The 19825-nt window shown below is 38.1% G+C and overlaps 1 protein-coding gene and 3 pseudogenes across 1 annotated transcript; 2 read left to right on the top strand and 2 right to left on the bottom strand.

Moving 5' to 3' along the window:
- Positions 1-5782: 5782 nt before the first annotated feature.
- LOC102492674 (olfactory receptor 7A17) lies at positions 5783-6754 on the bottom strand. Its single transcript, XM_006147147.1, has one exon. The coding sequence runs from the start codon at positions 6752-6754 to the stop codon at positions 5783-5785; it is 972 nt and encodes a 323-aa protein (XP_006147209.1).
- Positions 6755-8207: 1453 nt separating this feature from the next.
- Positions 8208-8988, bottom strand: LOC106734734 (ribosome biogenesis protein NSA2 homolog pseudogene; annotated as a pseudogene).
- A 1663-nt stretch (positions 8989-10651) lies between these two features.
- Positions 10652-10893, top strand: LOC102501500 (cytochrome c oxidase subunit 7B, mitochondrial pseudogene; annotated as a pseudogene).
- A 7947-nt stretch (positions 10894-18840) lies between these two features.
- On the top strand, positions 18841-19155 carry LOC102501088 (small ubiquitin-related modifier 2 pseudogene; annotated as a pseudogene).
- Positions 19156-19825: the final 670 nt, after the last annotated feature.

The raw sequence follows: 19825 nt of genomic DNA, 5'->3' as shown, positions 1-19825 counted from the left end.
TTATTCCAGATGAATTTTATGATTGTCTTTTCTAGATCTGTGAAGAATGTGTCTGGTACTTTGATTGGCATTGCATTAAATAGGTAGATTAATTTGGGTAGAATTGCCATTTTGGCTATATTAATTCTTCCAATCCAGGAACATGGGATGTCCTTCCACTTTTTTTGTGTCATTTTCAATTTCTTTTTTTAGCTTCTCATAGTTTTCCTTGTGGAGGCCTTTAACTTCTTTAGTTAGATTTATCCCTAAGTATCTTATACTTTTGGTGGCTATGGTAAATGGAATCTCCGTCTGCCTGTTGTTTGTATATAGAAATGCTATAGATTTCTGTATATTAATTTTGTATCCTGCATCTTTACTGTATTCATGCATTACTTCCAGAAATTTTTTCATGGAAATCATTGGGTCTTCTATGTACACAATTATGTCATCTGTGAATAGAGAGAGTTTCACCTCTTCTTTTCCTATTTGGATGCCCTTTATTTTTTCCTCTTTTCTCATTGCATTGGCGAGGTCTTCCAGTACTATATTGAAAAGGAGTGGAGAAAGCGGGCATTTATAAGGTGAGTTTCTTGGAGGCAACAGATAGAGGGTTTCTGTTTTTTTAATCCATTCAGCCAGTCTATGTCTCTTAATTGGAGAATTGACATTCAATGTAATTATTGATATTTCCGTACCTGATCTTATCGTTAAGTGAGCCATTTCCTTTATTGCTTTTTGTTCTCATATAACTCTCTGTCTGACTTTTTAGTTTTCCTGGTATAGTACTCCCTTCAGAACCTCTTGAAGAGCTGGTCTGGAGTTGGTAAATTCCTTCAAATTTTGTTTATCCGAGAATGTTTTTTATCTTTTTTCCCCATATGAAAGATAATCTTTCCAGGTATAGTATTCTTGGTTGAAATTGTTTTTCACTCAACACTTTGACTATGTTTCCCCATTCTTTCCTTGCCTGCATTGTTCCTGCCGATAGATCCAATGTTAGCCTGATGGGATGACCTTTGTAAGTAACTTGATGTTTCCCTCTTGCCAACTTTAGTATCTTGTCTTTGTTTGTTGTTTTTGCCAGTCTGAGTATGATTTGCCTTGGAGAGGAGCTTCTTGGGTTGATTCCACTTGGGATCCTATGTATTTCTTGGATCTGGATATTTGAATGACTTTCTAGGTTTGGAAAGTTTTCATTTCATGGAATAAATTATCTAGGCCCTTATTATTTTCTTCCTCTTCTGGGATACCAATTATGTTGGGGAGCTTGATGGTATCCAGTATTCCTCATATATTATCCTTATTTTTCATGGTTGTTTTCTCAATCTTCTTGATGCTTTTATCTAGGTTCAATGTTTTGTCTTCTATGTTAGAGATTCGCTTTTTCACCTGATCTAACCTACTTTTAATACTTTCAAGGGAGGTTTTGATTTCTTGTATCACATTCTTCAACCCTAGAAGTTCCATCTGGTTCTTGTTTAAGGTATCCGTTTCTTCTTTCAAGTCATGAAAGGACTTCCTCATCTCCTGGAGCTCCTTGTCTCTTTTCTCTTCCATCTCAGTTAGTTTGGTCACTACAAATATTCTGAGCTTCTTATCAGACATGTCCATGACATCCATTGTATTGTCTGTGGGTGATGTAGGCTTGATGATTTCCCTTGAGAGAGAGGCCATTTATTGGTTGCTCATACTTCTTGAGCCTCTGTGATTGTTCCTAGTCATCAGGTAATCTATATGTTGCTTCCTAACTTATTTAAGGTATCGTTGAGTGTTAAAAGTTGTACAGAATTAGAAAATTGATGATTTCTCTAGTGGTTGGCCTACCTGTAGTTCACCATTACCATTAACTACTAGTTACCATTACCATTGCTACTAGTCTTGGACGGCCCAAAGTCCTCCCTGTTTCTAAGGAGTGGTGAGCCTCCAACTGACCTAATAAACAACACCTCACGAGCCAAAAACAAAACAAAACAAAACAAAACAAAACAAAACAAAACAAAACAAGAAATCACATGGCTTGCAATGCGCACTGCATGCTATTTAAATCACTAAAATTCAGAGAGTCCAAAGGTAAGTGGGGAAGGGCCTGAGGATGAGTGACAATTCCTGGGCAGGTGGGCCTGTAGGCACAGACCACCTGGTGTCCGGAACTGCTGACTGGCTCGATCTGGTTTGCAGGTGGGGTGGGGTGAGAGTTTGTCTTACGGTCCCACGCACCAACCTGAGGTCCAAAGAGGAGTAGGGGTGGGGATGCACGAAGGTCTGGGGCGGTCGGGCCTGCAGCCTCAGGCTGCCTGGTGTCTGGAACTGCTGGCCAGCTGGATCGTGTTTGCAGGTGGGGTGGGGTGAGAGTTTGTCTTACGGTCCCACGCACCAACCTGAGGTCCAAAGAGGAGTAGGGGTGGGGGTGTATGAAGGTTGGGTGGTTGGGCCTGGAGCCTCAGGCCACCTGGTGTCTGGAACTCTTGAGCACTTTTTCATATGCTTTTTGGCTGTTTGTATGTCTTCCCTGGAGAGTTGTCTGATCTTCTATCTTCCTATCTTTTAATTGGATTGATTTTTTTTTTTCAGGTAAACCGCCTGACTTTCCTGTATATTCTGGGTAAAATATTTTTAATCTAAAGCATAGTTTAAAAATTGTATCTTGGCTCTTGGGAATCATATCATGGCTCTTGGGAATACTGCTTCAATAAACATGGGAGTGGATGGAGCTGGCAGGTGGCGTGGTGATTGGGGCTGCTTGACTCCCACATGATCCATGTCGGTTCAATTCCCGGAACTGGTGGCTTGCTTTCTCACTTCCTCTCTCTCTCTGTTTCTCTGTCTCTCTCTGGTCAAGTTAAAAAATAAGCAAATAAATAAAATAATTCTTTAAAAAAACAAAAAAAATCATGGGAGTGGAGACTTTTCTTCAACATAGTAATTTCATTTCCATCGAATATTTAGCAGTTAGTGGAATTGATGCATGATATGGTAGTATTTTTATATTTCTGAGAAATCTTCATAGTATTTCAAATATATACATCCATATATATATATGATAGCTGTACACTTTTACAGTGTATATGCTTTTTTCCAGCATTCATACAGTGCATATCACTCAAGACAAAGACATTACCATATACCTCATCATTAGCAAACAACTTTTCATTTTTGTGTCCATGAAACAATTGTTCATCTTTCTCCCTGTTGCCCTCCCTCCCCTATTATCCACCTCTCTTCACTGCCCCATACTATCTCTATTATTTAAAGTTGCCCTCCCTGTTATTACATCCTCCAATATTTTAGTTTCTGCTATAGAGCACAGGCATTCAGTAGATTTTTAAAAAGAATTATTTAACTTTATTTATTCATCCATTTATTTTAATTTGATCAGAGAAAGAGAGAGAGAGAGAGAGAGAGAGAGAGAGAGAGAGAGAGAGAGAGAGAGAGAGAGAGAGAGAGAGAGAGAGAGAGAGAGAAAGCACCACTAGGTCTGGGACTTGAACCATGGTCGGCCATGTGGGAGTGTCCAATGCCTTAACTACCATGCCACTTACTGGTCCTAGCATTCAGTAGATTTTGAGAGGGGACATATAAAGCCTGTGTTTCATAGTTTGGCTTGCTTCACTTAGCATTAAGTCTTCCATATTTGTCCTCTTTATATCAAATGTCAAGTTCTCATTTTTTTTATGGCTTAGTAGCATTTTATGGAGTAGATATGCCACATTTTAAAAATTTCCTTGTTTATTTTTGGACATTTGGGTTGATTCCATGTCCTAACAATTGTCGATAATGCTGCAATAAACATGGATGTGCAAATATTTTTCTGACTGAGGGTTTTCCTATACTCCAGGTAGATACCTAAGAGTGGAATTGCTAGGTTATACGGTTATTCAATTTGTAGATTTTTCAGGAAACTTTATCATACAGTAATCTTGATAGGTTGCATGTGTCCAGAAATTCATCCCTCTTTTCTATGTTATCCAGTTTGTTGGTAGTTAATTGCTCAAAATGATCATTTAGATCCTTTATATTTGTGTGGCATCAGATGTAATGTCTTTTTTTTTTTTTTTCACTAAGCCAGCAGATGGCCTGGTTGAATTTTTTTGTTACCATTCTACTAATCTCAATTTTCTTTATCTCTGATTTGTATTATTTTCTATTACACAAGTTTTTTTTTTGAAAATTGACAAGAGTAACTCTACTTCAATTTTGTTCCTAGTACCCAGAAGAAGTTAAAAAGATAAGCCTGTTGGTGGAAGAAAAGAAGACACCCTGAATCACATGACTAGACAGGAATTCAAGATTACATGTGAGGAACATTTTGATCATGAAGCTAGAAAAGATTTTTGAGCATAAAAAATATACAAAATAGATGATATTGATATTTTTACTTACTGCTCATTTGATGATTTTGACAAAGTTTTGCTAAATTATTTAATTTTAAACAATGGAAGTAGTCTACATGTAGTCAGATCTGGAAATTTTCAAGCAGAAACAGGAAGATAAATCCATAATAAAGGAGAAAACAAATCAACTTGTACTACACTGCAATAAATATTCTTCTTTATTGATGGACAATATTCCATGCTTGAATAAGTGGATATACATAATGAAAAATATTTTGCATAGTAATATGATATATAATTTTAAATTGGCATCATCATATTTAAATGAACTTCTGCTCCAAGGTCATACAAACACAAGCCATTTATTCACATTTATCTTTCCATGAACGCTGCACTTGAAGCCATGTAAATAATTATCTATTTCTGTCAGTGACTATGTAGACACTGTGGACACTGGCTGAAGAAGAAATAGAAACTTTTATCTTTTTTGGAGAGGTTTTTGTTATAGGACATGTGTGCTCACCAGAAAGACAGAAACAGAAAGTGAGAAATCACCCCCCAGGGGAATGGCCACTCCGCAATCCCTTATCCTCCATTCTCCTCTTGAGATCTTGGGCATGCATGCACACATGCTCGGTGTGAGTTTAAGCCACCAGTTCCGGGACATGAACCGCAGTAGACTACGTGGGAGTCCAACGACATAACCATTACTCCAACTGCTGATGATGAAGAAATATAATCTTAAAGAGAAAAAACTGTGCATTTTTGTTTCGGTCAAAAATGAAAAGTTATCTGTTGATGATAATGTGCATGGCAATATCTACATTGACTAATTTGCACTATATTCATGCTGGGAAAAACCATTTTGTATGCTGTAAAGATGTCAACAGTGTTGAACAGTAAATAAAAAATATGTTGTATGAAAAGAAAATAATAAACCCAATGGCAATTTATAAAGAAAATTGATTAACTGTATACAAAAAGGAAGAACATTGGATGCAGAAATATACTAATCAATGGTGGGCACAAAATTGAAAAACTGTGGTCTCAGATTTTCACCTACTGTAAAATTATATAAAAGTTCTTAGTTCCCAAAGACTTTATTTTGCCCCCAGAACAGAACTACAATATGTGAATTTTTTTTAATTGAACAAAAGAAAAAATTACTCAGTAACTATCTTGGGGAAGAAATTATTTCTACAAAACCCATTTAGCTACATGAAATGAGTGGGAATTTCTACATATTTCTGATCAATGGGTAATATTAACTTATGCAAACAGAAAAATGGGCTAAGGAAAAACTTGACTTGGTATCAGGCATATCTGAAAACTTAGTAAGGTGAGATACTTAACTTATATGAAGAAGTTGAAATCAATGTCATAGAAGCTCCAGAAGGTAAAAAAAGGAACAGTTCTGTTTCCATAATCTCCTCAGATTTATTCCATTTCTAGTTCTACTTTGAATCCTGCTAAGGAGGGCATGTCTTCAGTCCCAGTACAGTTGATCCTTTAATAAGTTCCCTCCCAAAGAATCTTCTCAGAGCCCTTTTTATGTCTTTATTCCTCAGACTGTAGATGAAGGGGTTCAGCATGGGTGTGACCACAGCATATAACACTGAAGCTGTTGCACTTGACTGTGAGTTGTGGGTAGCAGCAGAACTAATGTATACACCTATACTTGTACAATAAAACAAGGATACAACTGAGAGGTGAGATGCACAGGTGGAAAAAGCTTTATACTTTCCCTCGGCTGATGAGATTGCATGTATGGCAGAGACTATCTTAGAGTAAGAATAAAGGATCCCACTGGGGGGACCGCCACCCAGCAGCACAGCTGTAACGTAGATCACCATGTCATTAAGAAAGGTGTCAGAACAGGCAAGGTGGACCACCTGATTAAGTTCACAAAAAAAGTGGGGTATTTCCACATGTGTACAGAAGGATAGCCATAAAACCATTAAGCTTTGTAACAAGGAATTCAGGACACTCATGAGCCAGGACACCATAACAAGTAACACACAGAGCTGGGGGTTCATAATGACTGTGTAGTGCAGGGGGTGACAGATGGCCACATACCGGTCATAGGCCATCACGGTGAGCAGGAACATGTCAAACACTGCAAGCAATAGGAAAAAGTACATCTGGGTGATGCAGCCTGCATAGGTTATGACTTTGCTTTGTGTCTGTATATTCACCAGCATCTTTGGGACAGTGGTAGAGGTGAAGCAGATGTCTACAAAAGACAGATTAGAGAGGAAGAAGTACATGGGTGTGTGCAGCTGAGAGTCTGTAATGGTGGCCAGGATGATGAGCAGGTTTCCAACTACAGTGATCAGGTACATAGAGAGGAAAAGCCCAAACATAAGGGGTTGCAACTTTGGTTCCTCTGAAAGTCCAAGCAGAAGAAATTCAGAAATTCTTGTATCATTCTTTGGTTTCATGTAGAGATCATAACTCCTAGGAGAAAGAACAGAAGCATTACTAATTTTCACCCAAAAGGGCACTACTCACATAATTGAAATGCTACCACTTTCATTTTGTATTCAAGAAATTTCCAAATTTCAGATAAGGAACTAATAACCAGAATAACAGGGAACTCAATAAGTTTACCAGAAAAAAAATTATGATCAACCCAATTAAAAGATGGGCAACTGAGCTGAACAGACAACTCTTTAAGGAAGACATATGAGCAGCCAGAAAGTAGATGACAAATGCTCAGTATCTCCTATCATCTAGGAGATGTAAATCAAAACCACAATGAAATACCACCTAACCACAGTCATAATGGCCAATTAAAAAAATAAACAATATAAATGCTAGAGAAGCTGTAGTGAAAGTGAAAACCCCTACATTGTAGGTGGGAATGTAAATTAGTATAACCACTATGGAGAACATTATGGAGGTTCCTCAGAGACCTACAAATAAAACTGCCATATGTTACAACAATTCCACTGCTGGGTATCTACTCAAAGGATAGGAACACAGTCAGTTTGAAAAGTACTTCCACATCTATGTTTATTGTGGCATTATTCACAATTGCTAAGACATGAAATCAGCACAAATATCCAAGAACAGATGAATGGATTGAAAAATGTGACACATATACATTATGGTATACTACTCAAAACTACAATACCCTGACATTTGATAGAAAGTGGATGAATACAGAAAATTCACTGCCAATCAAAGCAAGCCCAATGATGAGAGAGAGACATTGTATGCCCCACATGATATATACAAAATGTCTGTATTCTATGGCAGAAACTGAAATATTGGAAGATATAAAAACTTGGAGAACCTGTGTGCATACTGGAGACAGTGTGGGAGGATGGTGGGACATAGGTAGGATGAGAGGAAAGGAATCAAGGGGAAAAAGAAAGAAAGAAAATATTTAAGGGTTACAAAAATGAAAAATTATCTGTTGATGATAAAGGGTATGATATCTTTTTTGTGTGTGTGTGTAAAACCAGGCCACTTTAATGTTTTTGTAAAATTTAATAAATAATCTTTTGATGACTGCAGACATGTAAGACTGGCTATACTCAGAAACATCAGTCATGATGGTTTTCCAAATTGGTGTATCATCTTCAAAAATTACAAGGAGTGGGACCAGCAGTTAGCGTAATGGCTATGTTGCTGGACTCCCACGTAGTTGACCGCAGTTTGAGTCCTGGACCCGGTGGCTTAAACTCACTCAGGGCGCGTGTGCGTGCCCAGGATCCCAAGAGGAGAATGGAGGAGAAGGGATTGCGGCGTGGCCATCCACCCGGGGGGTGATTTCTCACTTTCTCTCTTTCTGTCTCTCTCTGTCTGGCAAGTGCACGCACCCTGTAGCAAAAACCTCTCCAAAGAAAGAAAAAAAAATTACAAGGAGTTATTTGTATGCAGCTGCTATCAAACCAGTAAAACAGCATTCATGCATCCATCATTTTCAGGATTGTTGGTAACTTGGGTATATTTCCCTCAAATAACCTTGCCTCCTTGTGTCTCAAGGCCCAACTCACTCACTTTCACCTCAATGATAGTACCTTTGGTAATAACACACAAAGTTGTATATAGTGGGGATGAGGGATTCTTCTTTACATCAGGTAGTGTCAGGCAAAAGGTGGCTTTCAGTTCAGGATGTGTTATGTGGGCCTTCTTGAAATGTAAGCCCATTGGCCTAATGAACCTTTCATATTTAGGTGGTTTTCCAGTAAAGCCATCTCCAACAAAGCAGACTTTTAAAACCATCGTCTTCCATACCTTCTTCCTTCTCTTTCCTGTTCAAATAACTGTTAATACTTCTGTTTCTCTCTGGGTGTGAGCTTTGGGTAGAGGGACTTCCCATTTTCCCACTTTCTCTTTCTGTTTTTGTTTAATCATATTGGAAAGCACTTTAACTTGAGACTGTCCTCTGTCCAACAGATAGGCAGGCACTGCTTCTTGTGGTGTCTTTTCATCATTCTTCTGTTTGGTGCTCCTCTTTTCATGCATCTTGATGGTCTTTTTCATTTGTATTTTCTCAGCATGGTGCTGTTTATGATAGAGCTTAGCCTTTAGACCAATCATCTTTTTTTGCCTTCTTTGAATGTTCATGAGCCTCCCGACTTTCCTTCTTTCTCTTTTTCTTATTGTAGTCCAGATGGTATTCATAGTGTTTACGATATAATTCAATGTATTCATTTTGTGGCATGGTGACGACTGCAGAGTTGTCGGGAGCAGCCTCCCAGTCACAAAGAAGTTGTCAACTTTCAGACCGCAGAGACCAACCAAGGGTATGATATCTTTAACTAAACTAAGATACAGTATATTCATGCTGGGAAAATTCATTCTGTATGCTGTCATGTATACAGTGATTTAATGTACAAAAAATAATAACATATATAGAATCCATCCATGCATCTCCATCTCTGTCTTTACTGTCCCTTCTGGGTTCAGCTTCATAGCTGTGAACTCCTCTCAGTCAAGATTCCCCTCTTCCAGACTCCAGTGCTAGTCAGGACAGAATCTGTCCAGGCATCTCCATTTCTGCCTTTGTTGTCCTTTCTGGGTTCAGCTTCATGACTGTGAAGCCCTCCTCCAGTCAGGCTCCCCCCCGCTTCCAGACCTCAGTGCTAATCAGGACAGAATCCATCCAGACATCTCTATCTCTGCCTCTGCTGTCCCTTCTGGGTTCAGCTTCACAGCTGTGAAGCATCCCTAGTCAGGATTTCCTTCGTCCAGACCCCAGTGCTAGTCAGGACAGAATCTTTTCAGGTATCTCCATCTCTGCCTCTGCTGTCCCTTCTGGGTTCAGGTTCATGGCTGTGAAGCCCTCTCAGTCAAGGCCTCCCTTTCCCTTCCAGACTCCAGTGCTAGTCAGGTAGGCAAAGCTTCTCTCTTTCTCTTGTTCTTTTCTGTTCTGTCCAACTTTTTTTTCCCTCTCTTTCTTTTTTAAACAGCTTTCTATTCCCTTCCTTGTGCTTTTCTCTTGCTAATTTGTCAGGCATCTCCATCTCCAGGCATCTCCATCTCTTCCTCTGCTTGCATTCGTGCAGTGCAAGGACGCAACATGGTTTTCCATTTTTAATCTAATTTTACTTTCTGTGATGTGATTTTTGGTTTCTTTTTCTCCTTTTTGTTCTAGTTCTTTCCTTCTTTTTAAATTGCTTTTTCTTCCTATTTCTGTTTCCTACTTTCTTTTTCTATTACCTTACTTTCCTATTTTATTGCTCAGCCCTTACCCATTGCCTAGAGAAGGCTAGGTGCATAGTAGCTAAATATCTGAACATTGTGAGTTTTAGAGAATTCTTTGCCTCTCATTGTACTGGTTGTAAAAAGAGTGAAACTCCCCTTAATAAGTCCAATTTCAAAACTTCTCCTGTGATTCCCACACTGGAGGACATCATAGAAGGGAGAAAATAGCACAGCGTTACTTCACAGTAAGGGAAACACATGAGCTCACAGTCACAGAATCCTTCACCAACAAATAAGTCAAAAGTGAATATATTACCAAGTGACTAAAAATTGAAGAAGAACCTCAAGGATGAATGAATCAAGTAATATATCTCCCACAAGGCAACAGAGTAATTTATCTGTGTAGGGGAAAATGAGAGGATATTACTGAAATGTCAGAAAAAGAATTTAGAATATTTATCATAACGAAATTCTGTGAGTTGCAAGAGAAAAGAGACATTGAGATTTAAGAGGTGACAAAGTCCTTCCACTATATGAAAGAAGAATTGAACACCATAAAAAAGAATTAAGTGAAACTTTTAGATACAAAGTCTGGAAATACAGGAAATCAAAACCTTGCTTGAAAGTATAGGCAACAAACTTGGAGCTGCAGTTGGTGCAATTCTATCTTAAGCTTCACAATGTTTCCCCTGGCCATAAACACACTGAGTCATCTCCAAGTTCAAAGCATTCAGCAAACAATGGCAAAGCTGAGCCAGCAGAAATGGACACCTTATTTTCATGACGAATATGATAATGCTGTATTAGTTAGTGGAGTCACTTTCTGTATTGCTGTATGGACATATACAGCAACACAAATTGGAATAGAATGGAACCTGTCCCCTGTTGGCAGAGTCACTCCATAGGAATGAAGAGATCAATAATCATCCCAGCTGTTATAATATTGAATTGTTTCAAAACCAACTTACAACTGATGCCAAGTAAAAGCACTACCTACTCATTAAAATATGGCATTATTGAAGAAGTAAAGTACATTTGAAACCTTCAAAAAAAAAAAAAAGAAAGTATTAAAAGCAGGTTAGGTTAGACCATTCAGAAGATGGAATCTCTGAAATAAAAGACAAGACATCTGATCTAGTAAAAATTGTCAAAAATACTGAGAAAACAACCAAGAAAACTAAGGATAATATATGAGAAATACTAGATGTCAGGAAACACCCAAACATCTGAATAATTGGTATCCCAGAATGTGAAGAAACTAATAAAGGCATTGATAATCTATTCCATGAAATCCAGGAAAAAAACTTCCCAGGTATAAAGAGGCACTCAGACATTTAGAATCAAGAAATACAAAGAACCCAAAATAGAATCAATCCAAGAAGATTCTCTCCACTGCACATCATAGCTAGATTGGCCAAAATCACAGACAAAACAAGATACTAAGATTGGCAAGAGAGAAACGTCAAATCACTTACAAAGGCTATCCCATCAGGCTAAAACTGGACCTCTCACTGGATACAATACAAACAAGGAAAAAAATGGGGAGATATATTCAAAGTGTTAAATGAAAAACAATTTCAACCAAAAATACCATACCCAGCAAGTTTATCCTTCATATGAAAAAAGAAGATAAAAATGTTCTCAAATAAATAAAACCTTAAAGAATTTACCAACTCCAGACCAGCTCTTTAAGAAATTCTGAAAGGAGTACTATACCAAGTAAACTAAAGGCAGACAGAAATAAGAGAACCAACAACAACCAAGAATATAGCCAACTTAACAGTAGGGACAAATCTGAAAATATCTATAACAAGGTTGAATGTCAATGGATTAAATTCTCTGATCCAGAGACACCGACTAGCTGAACGGATTAAAAATCAGAAACCCTACATCTGCTGTCTACAAGAAACCCATCCTCATGGATAAAGACATACAGAAATTAAAAGTGAAAGGCTGGAAAAAAGTATTCCATGTCAATGGAAACCAAAAATCACAGGAGTCGCTATACTGATTTTGGGCAAAATAGGCTTTGAGACAAAAATTGTAAGAAGAGACAAAGAAGAGCATTATATAGTAGTTAAAGGACTAATTTATCAAGAAGATATAATGCTTATAAATATCTATGCACCCAACTCAGGAGTACCCAAATATGTAAAAAAAAAAAAAAAAGACTACTAGATCTAAAAGGAGAGATAGACTGTAACACAATAATTGTTGGAAATCTCAATACCCCATTATCTACTTCAGACAGATCAATGAGAAAAAAATAAGGAAAAAGATTCAGGACCTAAATGATACCATAAATCAGAGGGACTTGACAGACATCTATAGAACTTTACACCCCAAAACCAGTAAACACAGTTTTTTTGAGCCCTGCATGATATTTTTTCAAAAATTGACCACATGATAGGGCACAGAACCTTTACACGTTCAAAGGCATAGGAACTATATCCAGCATCTTCTCTGACCATGATAGAATTAATCTTGATATTTATCTCAGGAAAAGCTTTTTCAAAAATACACAAATATATGGAAACTAAATAACCTACTTCTAAATGACTTCATGCCACTGTAGAGATTAAGACTAAAATAAAAAGATTTATGGAAACAAATAATAATCAGTATACAAGTTTCCACAATATGGGACACTGCAAAAGCAGACATAAAAGGGAAGTTCATAGAATTAGTGCACGTAAGGGCTTTCATCTCCTGACCCCTGCCCTAAAAGACACTGGGCAAGGCCAGTCTCTAGCCCCTGACCCCAGTTCCAGCTCCCTCAACCTGATAGCCCCCTCCTGTCAGTAAGACACCTGAGTAGAAGACTCCTTCCATGGGGACCACATTGCTAAACACAGCAGAAGAGAGATTTCAGCACACATCAGTCCACAGCCAAAGGGAAGTATACTTCTTCCCGGTCAAAGAAACATTCTCCAAAAAGTTATCCAAAACTGAATACATATTCCAATGGCTAGAAGTAGAATAAGAGCCTCAGGTCTGAATAAACCAGGAAATATGTCTCTATCAAAAGGACACAGTAACTCTGCTCCTTCTCTTTTTGTTTTGTTTTTTTTTTTTTTTTGAGAGATTTCCGCTATAGGGCGCACGCGCTCACCAGACAGACAGAGAGAGACATAGAGGCAGAAACCGAGAAATCACCCCCCCAGGGGGAAGGGTCACACCGCAATCCCTTCTCCTCCATTCTCCTCTTGGAATCTTGGGCACGTACACACATGCGCCCGGCGTGAGTTTTACGCCACCGGGTCCGGGATGCGAACCACGGTCGACTACGTGGGAGCCCAGCGACATAGCCATTACGCTAACTGCTGATTCCCACTCTGCTCCTTCTCTTGAAAAAATAGAAGATATTACCAAAATGTCAGAGAAAGAATTTAGAATCTAGAACATTCATGGTGACAAAACTCTATGAGTTAGAAAAGAGAGAATGAACTATGGGGGATTAGGAAGTCCTTCCATGATATGAAAGAAGAAATGGACACTCTAAGAAAGAATCAGATGGAACTATTAAAGATCAAGGCTGTAATACAAGAAATCAAAAACTCTCTCAAAAGTATTAAAAGTCGATTAGACCATGCTGAAGATTGAACCTTCAACATAGAAGATAAAAACTCTGACCTAGGGGAACCAGCAGTTAGCGTAATGGCTATGTCACTGGGCTCCCACGTAGTCGACCGCGGTTTGCATCTCGGACCCGGTGGCTTAGAACTCACGCCGGGCGCATGTGCGTGCGTGCCCAAGATCCTGAGAGGAGAATGGAGGAGAAGGGATTGCGACGTGACCATCCCCCCTGGGGGGTGATTTCTCGCTTTCTGTCTCTATGTCTCTCTCTGTCTGTCTGGCGAGTGCACGCGCCCTATGGCGAAAAATCTCTCCAAAGAAAAACCAAAAAAACTCTGACCTAGGAAAAAACACTGCAAAGATAGATTAAATAACAAAAAAAATGAGGATAATATATGAGGAACACTAGACTCCATTAATATCCAAATAATAACTATCCCAGAAGGTGAAAAAATGAATAAGGGCATGGAAAATCTATTCCATGAAATACTTCCTGAGTCTAGAGAAGCACTCACACATCCAAACTCAGGAAATATGGACTCCAAATAGAATCAACCAGAAGATCTTCCCCAAGGCATATCTTAGCTAGACTGGCCAAGACCAAAGATAAAGACAAAATACTAAAATTACCAAGAGAGAAACGACAAGTGACTTACAAAGGTCACCCATCAGGCTAACACTGGACCTCTCAACAGAAACAATGCAAGCAAGGAAAGAATGGGAAGACATATTGAAAGTGCTAAGAGAGAAACAATTTCAACCAAGATTATTATATCCAGCAAGATTATTCTTAATATATATATATTAAGAATTATATATATATATATATATAAAGATTAAAGTCTTCTCAGACAAAGAAACCTGAAAGAATTTTCCAACACCAGACCAACTCTTCAGGAAACTCTGAAGAAAGTCCTGTTACAGGAAAATTAAAGAATGAACAGCCAGAGACATGAAAATACTGGTGCACGGGCAGTCCAGCGCTCTTGGCTCTGCTGTGATGGGGATGGGGAGGTGGAGTTTCCAAGAGAAAACTTGACCCATTAATAGCCATAGCCAGGGTAGCTTGCTGCCATTATCCCTGCTCCCTCCGCCCCAAGTGTGACAGTTGGGTCCTCAGTCCCCACGTGTTAGGTGGGGACCTGAGGTACACGCAGTGTGCTGCAAGACCTTTGGTCTTGCCAATGCAGCGTGGGAGTTCGTGTCAGACAAAAGTAATATATTCTGGCAGGGCGAAGAAGTATCCAGGGGCGGGGGGCGGTAAAGGCCAGTGCAGGCAGTTATGGCTCATGGTCTCCTCTTCAGCGCGCTCATGGGGTCCAGGCGGCTAGAGGGCATCTCGGTAGAGGAGGAGCTGGCTCTGTGTCAGACTGATAAAGAATTTGTGTAGTCTTTGTGGAAACAACTCCAAATGACAAATCCAGATCTCACACAAGTGGTAAGTTTAGGTGTAGAAAGAAACTAAAAATGAAGATTTTCTGCTGAGAATTCTTCCTCTAGATTCATTTATAGATTGGTAGGGCAACCTTTGTATCTTTTTCTCCATCTCTGTCTCTCTCTGTCTCCCTGTGTCTCTCTCTTTTTTTTAAGGTAAAGTATTCTCTGGGCTCTCAAGCCCCTCCTTGATTTTGCTGATTTGTGCCTTTCCTCCTTCCCATTTAGGAGAGGCACAAACCCAGGCTCATTCTGAGATGAGGTGTTAGAGATGAAGGCTGTAATATAGGAAATCAAAACCTCCCTTGAAAGTTCTGAACTTCATCTGTGAACGCATGCCACGTGGTTTTCATTTTTTTTTGCCTTTCAAAATTAAAATATAAAAATTTTTATTGTCTTTTTCTCTTTTTCTTCTTTCCTATTCTTCTCTTTTCTTTTCCTATTTTTTTCTTTTTTCTTTTTTTTTTTAAACTCATCTCTTGGCTGCTCAACCTTCATGCTCAGAGTATCTTGACAAGTCTAAGTGAATAGTATTGAAAAAATCTGATTACTAATAGGATCAGAATATTCCTCAGTTTCCACTGCATCTGACACACAAGATTTAAAAATGGAATGGAAGAAAGATTGCAGATCACCTGCTCCAGCATGCCTCTCAATGCTCAGATTGAACTTCAAGAATTAGGAAGAAACACACAACCCATCAGATGACCAGAAATTACTGCAGAGGTACAAGAAATACTAGAAAGCCAGAAAATACCTGTCCTCCAAGGGAAAAGAATAGCTCCTCATCATCCACAGACAGTACAATGGAACTCACAGAAATGTCAGATAAATAATTTTGAATATTCATAGTGACAAAGCAAACAGAGATGCAAAAGAAGAGAGACAAAGAACTTCAGAAGACAGGAGAAAAGAGCTGATGATTTTCAGGAGGTGAAAAAGTTCTTGCACGATCTGAAAAAGTAAAAAAGAATCAATGAAGCTGTTAAATATGAAGGCTGTGTTACAGGATATCAAAACCTCCCTTGAAAGTATTAAAAATAGACTAGATCATACAGAGGATCAAATCTCAGATGTAGAAGACAGAATCACTGGCCTAGAAAAATTTGCCATGAAGACTGAGAAAATAGCCCCCCCAAAATGAGAACAATATATGAGAAATACTAGATACCATTAAAAATCCAAATATCTGGACAATTGGTATCCCAGAAGGTGAAGAGACTAATAATATATTGATAATACATTATATAATATAATATATTGATAATATATAATGATAATATATTCCATGAAATCCTGGAAGAGGACTTTAGAAACCTAGAGAGGCATTCAAAGATCCAGTCCCAAGAAGTACAAAGGACCCCCAATAGAATCAACCCAAGAAGTTCTTCTCCAAGACACATTATAGCCAGACTGACCAAAACCACAGACAAAGACAAAATAATGCAATTGATGAGAGAGACAAGTTACCAACAAAGGATATCCCATCAAGCTAACAGCAGATCTCTCATCAGAAACAATGTGAACAAGGAAAGAATGGGAAAATATTTCTAAAGTGTTAAGGTAGAAACAATTTCAACCAAGAATACTGTACCCAGCAAGATTATCCTTCATATGGGAAGAAAAGACAAGAGCATTCTCAGATAAACAAAACCTGAAAGAATTTACCAACACCAGATCAGCTCTCCAAGAAGTTTCAAAGGGAGTGCTATACCAGGAAAACTAAATACAGACACACAGAAATAAGAGTTCAAAAAACAACTAAGAAAATGGCCAACTTAATGGTAGGGACAAGTCTGGAGTCAAATGTTATTTCCAGAATTTTAATGAGAAGATCAAACCACAACAAAAGATAGATTAAGTACATGAGACTGAACTGGTGAAATAGAATCTTATGACTTTTGACGAAAACATTGCAGATTTTCTTCTATGCTTTGTTATCCAGATTTAAGGGTTTTTGTCTTGTTTTGAGCTGCCAATAGGTTCGTGTACCTACTCTTTGAACAGAATCCTGACCTGTTTCCTGGCTTTAAGTTGTAAATAAATCTCTCTTAGTATTTAAACATTTTGATTTATTAAAGCTAAAACTGATTTTCTTGAAATTAAAAAATACCTAGTTAATGACTGCAGTAAGCTATATAGCTTTCTCTGGTTGAACACATGCACTCTCTGGTAAATAAAAAGGTCATGTCATCATACTCTTTATGTATGTTCGTGTGTGTGTGTGTGTGTATTTACACATGTCCACATGTTGGATGTCGATGTAAAACATATTTCTTACATAGTCTTTGACTCTTAAACACAGCCAAAAAAGTTTAGAATTCACTATGGTAAAGGTAAGAATAGTGTAAAAAGAAGGCCAGCTTCAGCTAATGAAGGAAAAGAACGAGGAATGAAGAGCCTAAGAGAGAAGCCAGGCTGTTGAGAGAACAGGCAGCCAGCCTGATGCAGGGGTGACTCAGACCCTAGGCCACACCATGCACCAACACTTATTGATCTACTTGACTCATTATTGAACCATGTCAGGGCCAAGATTCAATTGTTATTCCTGTACCTATTCTTTGTGTGATCATGCTGGTTTTCATAGGGCCCAATAGTGGAAGAGGTAGGACCTTTTCTTACTTTTCTTAGTGGCATCTTTTCTTTGTCTTTCTAGAGTTTGAATTCTGACTTCTAACAAATCCCATGGGCATATCTTAGTCCTGGTTCTGTTCCTTAGCCAATGTGCAAAGTCCTGTAAACCACAGTCCATAAAGTCCTGCACATGTCATGAGAATCTATCCTATTTTTCCATATGATTATTGCTTATCCCTGGTGATATTATATCACACTCTCATTTACTTCATTACACTTAGATTTACATTATAATATGAGATTCAGTGAGCAAAGACCTGACCTGCTTTGTTTATTGTGGCTTCACAAAATTGTTATTTTAAGAAATTTAAAAACTATGAAATTTAAAAGGATTGAATTAATAAAAAGAATGACTGACAGAGAATAAATAACCAGCTAAATAAAATGTATTTATAAAGGGACCAGCAGATGGCGTCATGGTTATGTCGCTAGACTCTCATGTAGTTGTCCATGTCCGAGTCCCGGACCCAGTGACATAAACTCACACAGGTCTCATGTGTATGCATGCCCAAGATCCTGAGAGGAGAATGGAGGAGAAGGGATTGCAAGATGGCCATACTCCCCTGGAATGTAGGAGAAGGGATTGCAAGATGGCCATACTCCCCTGAGGGGGAGTGACTTCTCACTTTCTGTCTCTCTCTTTCCAGCAAGTGCATGTGCCTTATGGTAAAAATGTCTCTTAAAAAAAAGAATGTATTTAAAACAACTATATTAAATAAAATTAAATATTATATAAAATAAATTTTCAAAGGAAAAACTTATAAAATAATAATTTAATCACATTTACATGAATCTCTAATTCAAGATTAAACTGGAAATGTCTGGATAGAAAATAATAAAACATGCATTTTTTTTTAAGGAACACTGAAAGAAAGAGTATCTAAAGTTAAAATTTCATTCAGTTTAAGTAAATAGGTTGAAATATGCTTACGAAAAAGATCATTACAATCTTTAGCTGAATGTGAAAGAATTAAGTTCTTTTGATAGATGATTGCTATTTTTTAAAAAAAGATTCAATCACAAAAGGAAAAAAGATAGAAAGAGGAAAAATTTTAATTAAGTTGTCAAATGTATAAAAGACAATTTTGTACTATTAATGATACAGAATTTTCTAAATTTAAAAAGCAATGAAGGAGGCCGCTCCTGGTGCTGCCTGTGTGCTCATTCGGTGAGGACCTGATACTTCTTTTGTCAAGTGGCAGCTGAGGAGACTCTGTGGCTTGCCATGGCCTACGAAAAGCCCAAGGAAGGAGTCAAGACTGAGAACAACAATCACAATAATTTGAAGGTGGTGAGGCAGTATAGTTCTCTGGTGCAGTTTAAGAATTAAGAGGCATACACCACTTTAGTAAACTAATGAAAGCCTATTGTGAACGACAGGGTTTGTCAATGAGGCAGATCAGATTCTGCTTTGATGGGCAGCTGATCAATGAAACAGACACACCTGCACAGTTGGAAATGGAGGATGAAGATACAATTGATGTGTTCCAACAGCAGACAGGAGGTGTCTACTGAAAAGGGAACCTGCTACTTTACTCCAGACCAAGAATACATTCTCAGTTAGAAAATCACAATTTGGTTTCACCACATCCTGACTACTACAGTATAGTTTTCTCTATTCTTTCATTTTCCCTTCCCCATTCCTTTATTGTACATAAAGTAACTGGTGTATGTGCACAAGCATATTGCATTTTTTTTTTAACTAAATGACCAGTGGTATGTTTTGATTGACATCAAATGGAGATGGGATGGGGAAAAATACCGGTTCTGTGAAAATACCCTGTTTCTCCATTAGTGGCATGCTCATTCAGCTTTTATCTTTATATTCCAGTAAGTTATTTTGCTCTCACTGTTTTAACAAAAAGAAAAAGAAAAAAAAAACCCAATAACTTTCTGTCAAAAGCCAAGGTTTTGTTGGTTTTTATGACTGAGTAGTATTCCATAGAGTATATATGCCACAGTTTTTCAATCCATTCCTTCGTACGGGGGCATTTGGGTTGGTTCCATGACTTAGCGATTGTGAAAAGTGCCACAATAAACATCAATGTGCAAGCACTTTTCCAATGAAGAATTCTTCTGTCCTTTCGGGATGGGGAAGTGTGGTGTTATTGGTTGAAGATATTTTTGATCAACGGGACTGGGGAGAAATGTTCACATATTGAAATGTTCACATTTTAAAGTAAACAATGTGATTGAATGTATATGTGACC

The sequence above is a fragment of the Tupaia chinensis genome, unplaced genomic scaffold (assembly GCF_000334495.1).
Source record: "Tupaia chinensis unplaced genomic scaffold, TupChi_1.0 Scaffold000201_1, whole genome shotgun sequence".
In the NCBI taxonomy this organism is placed as follows: domain Eukaryota; kingdom Metazoa; phylum Chordata; class Mammalia; order Scandentia; family Tupaiidae; genus Tupaia; species Tupaia belangeri.
Note: the sequence above shows the minus strand (reverse complement) of the source record. Positions and strands in the feature narration are given on the sequence as shown.

What these genes read in the sequence shown, in the direction of transcription:
- LOC102492674 (XM_006147147.1), bottom strand. Translation starts at nt 6,754, where the DNA reads ATGAAACCAAAGAATGATACAAGAATTTCTGAATTTCTTCTGCTTGGA.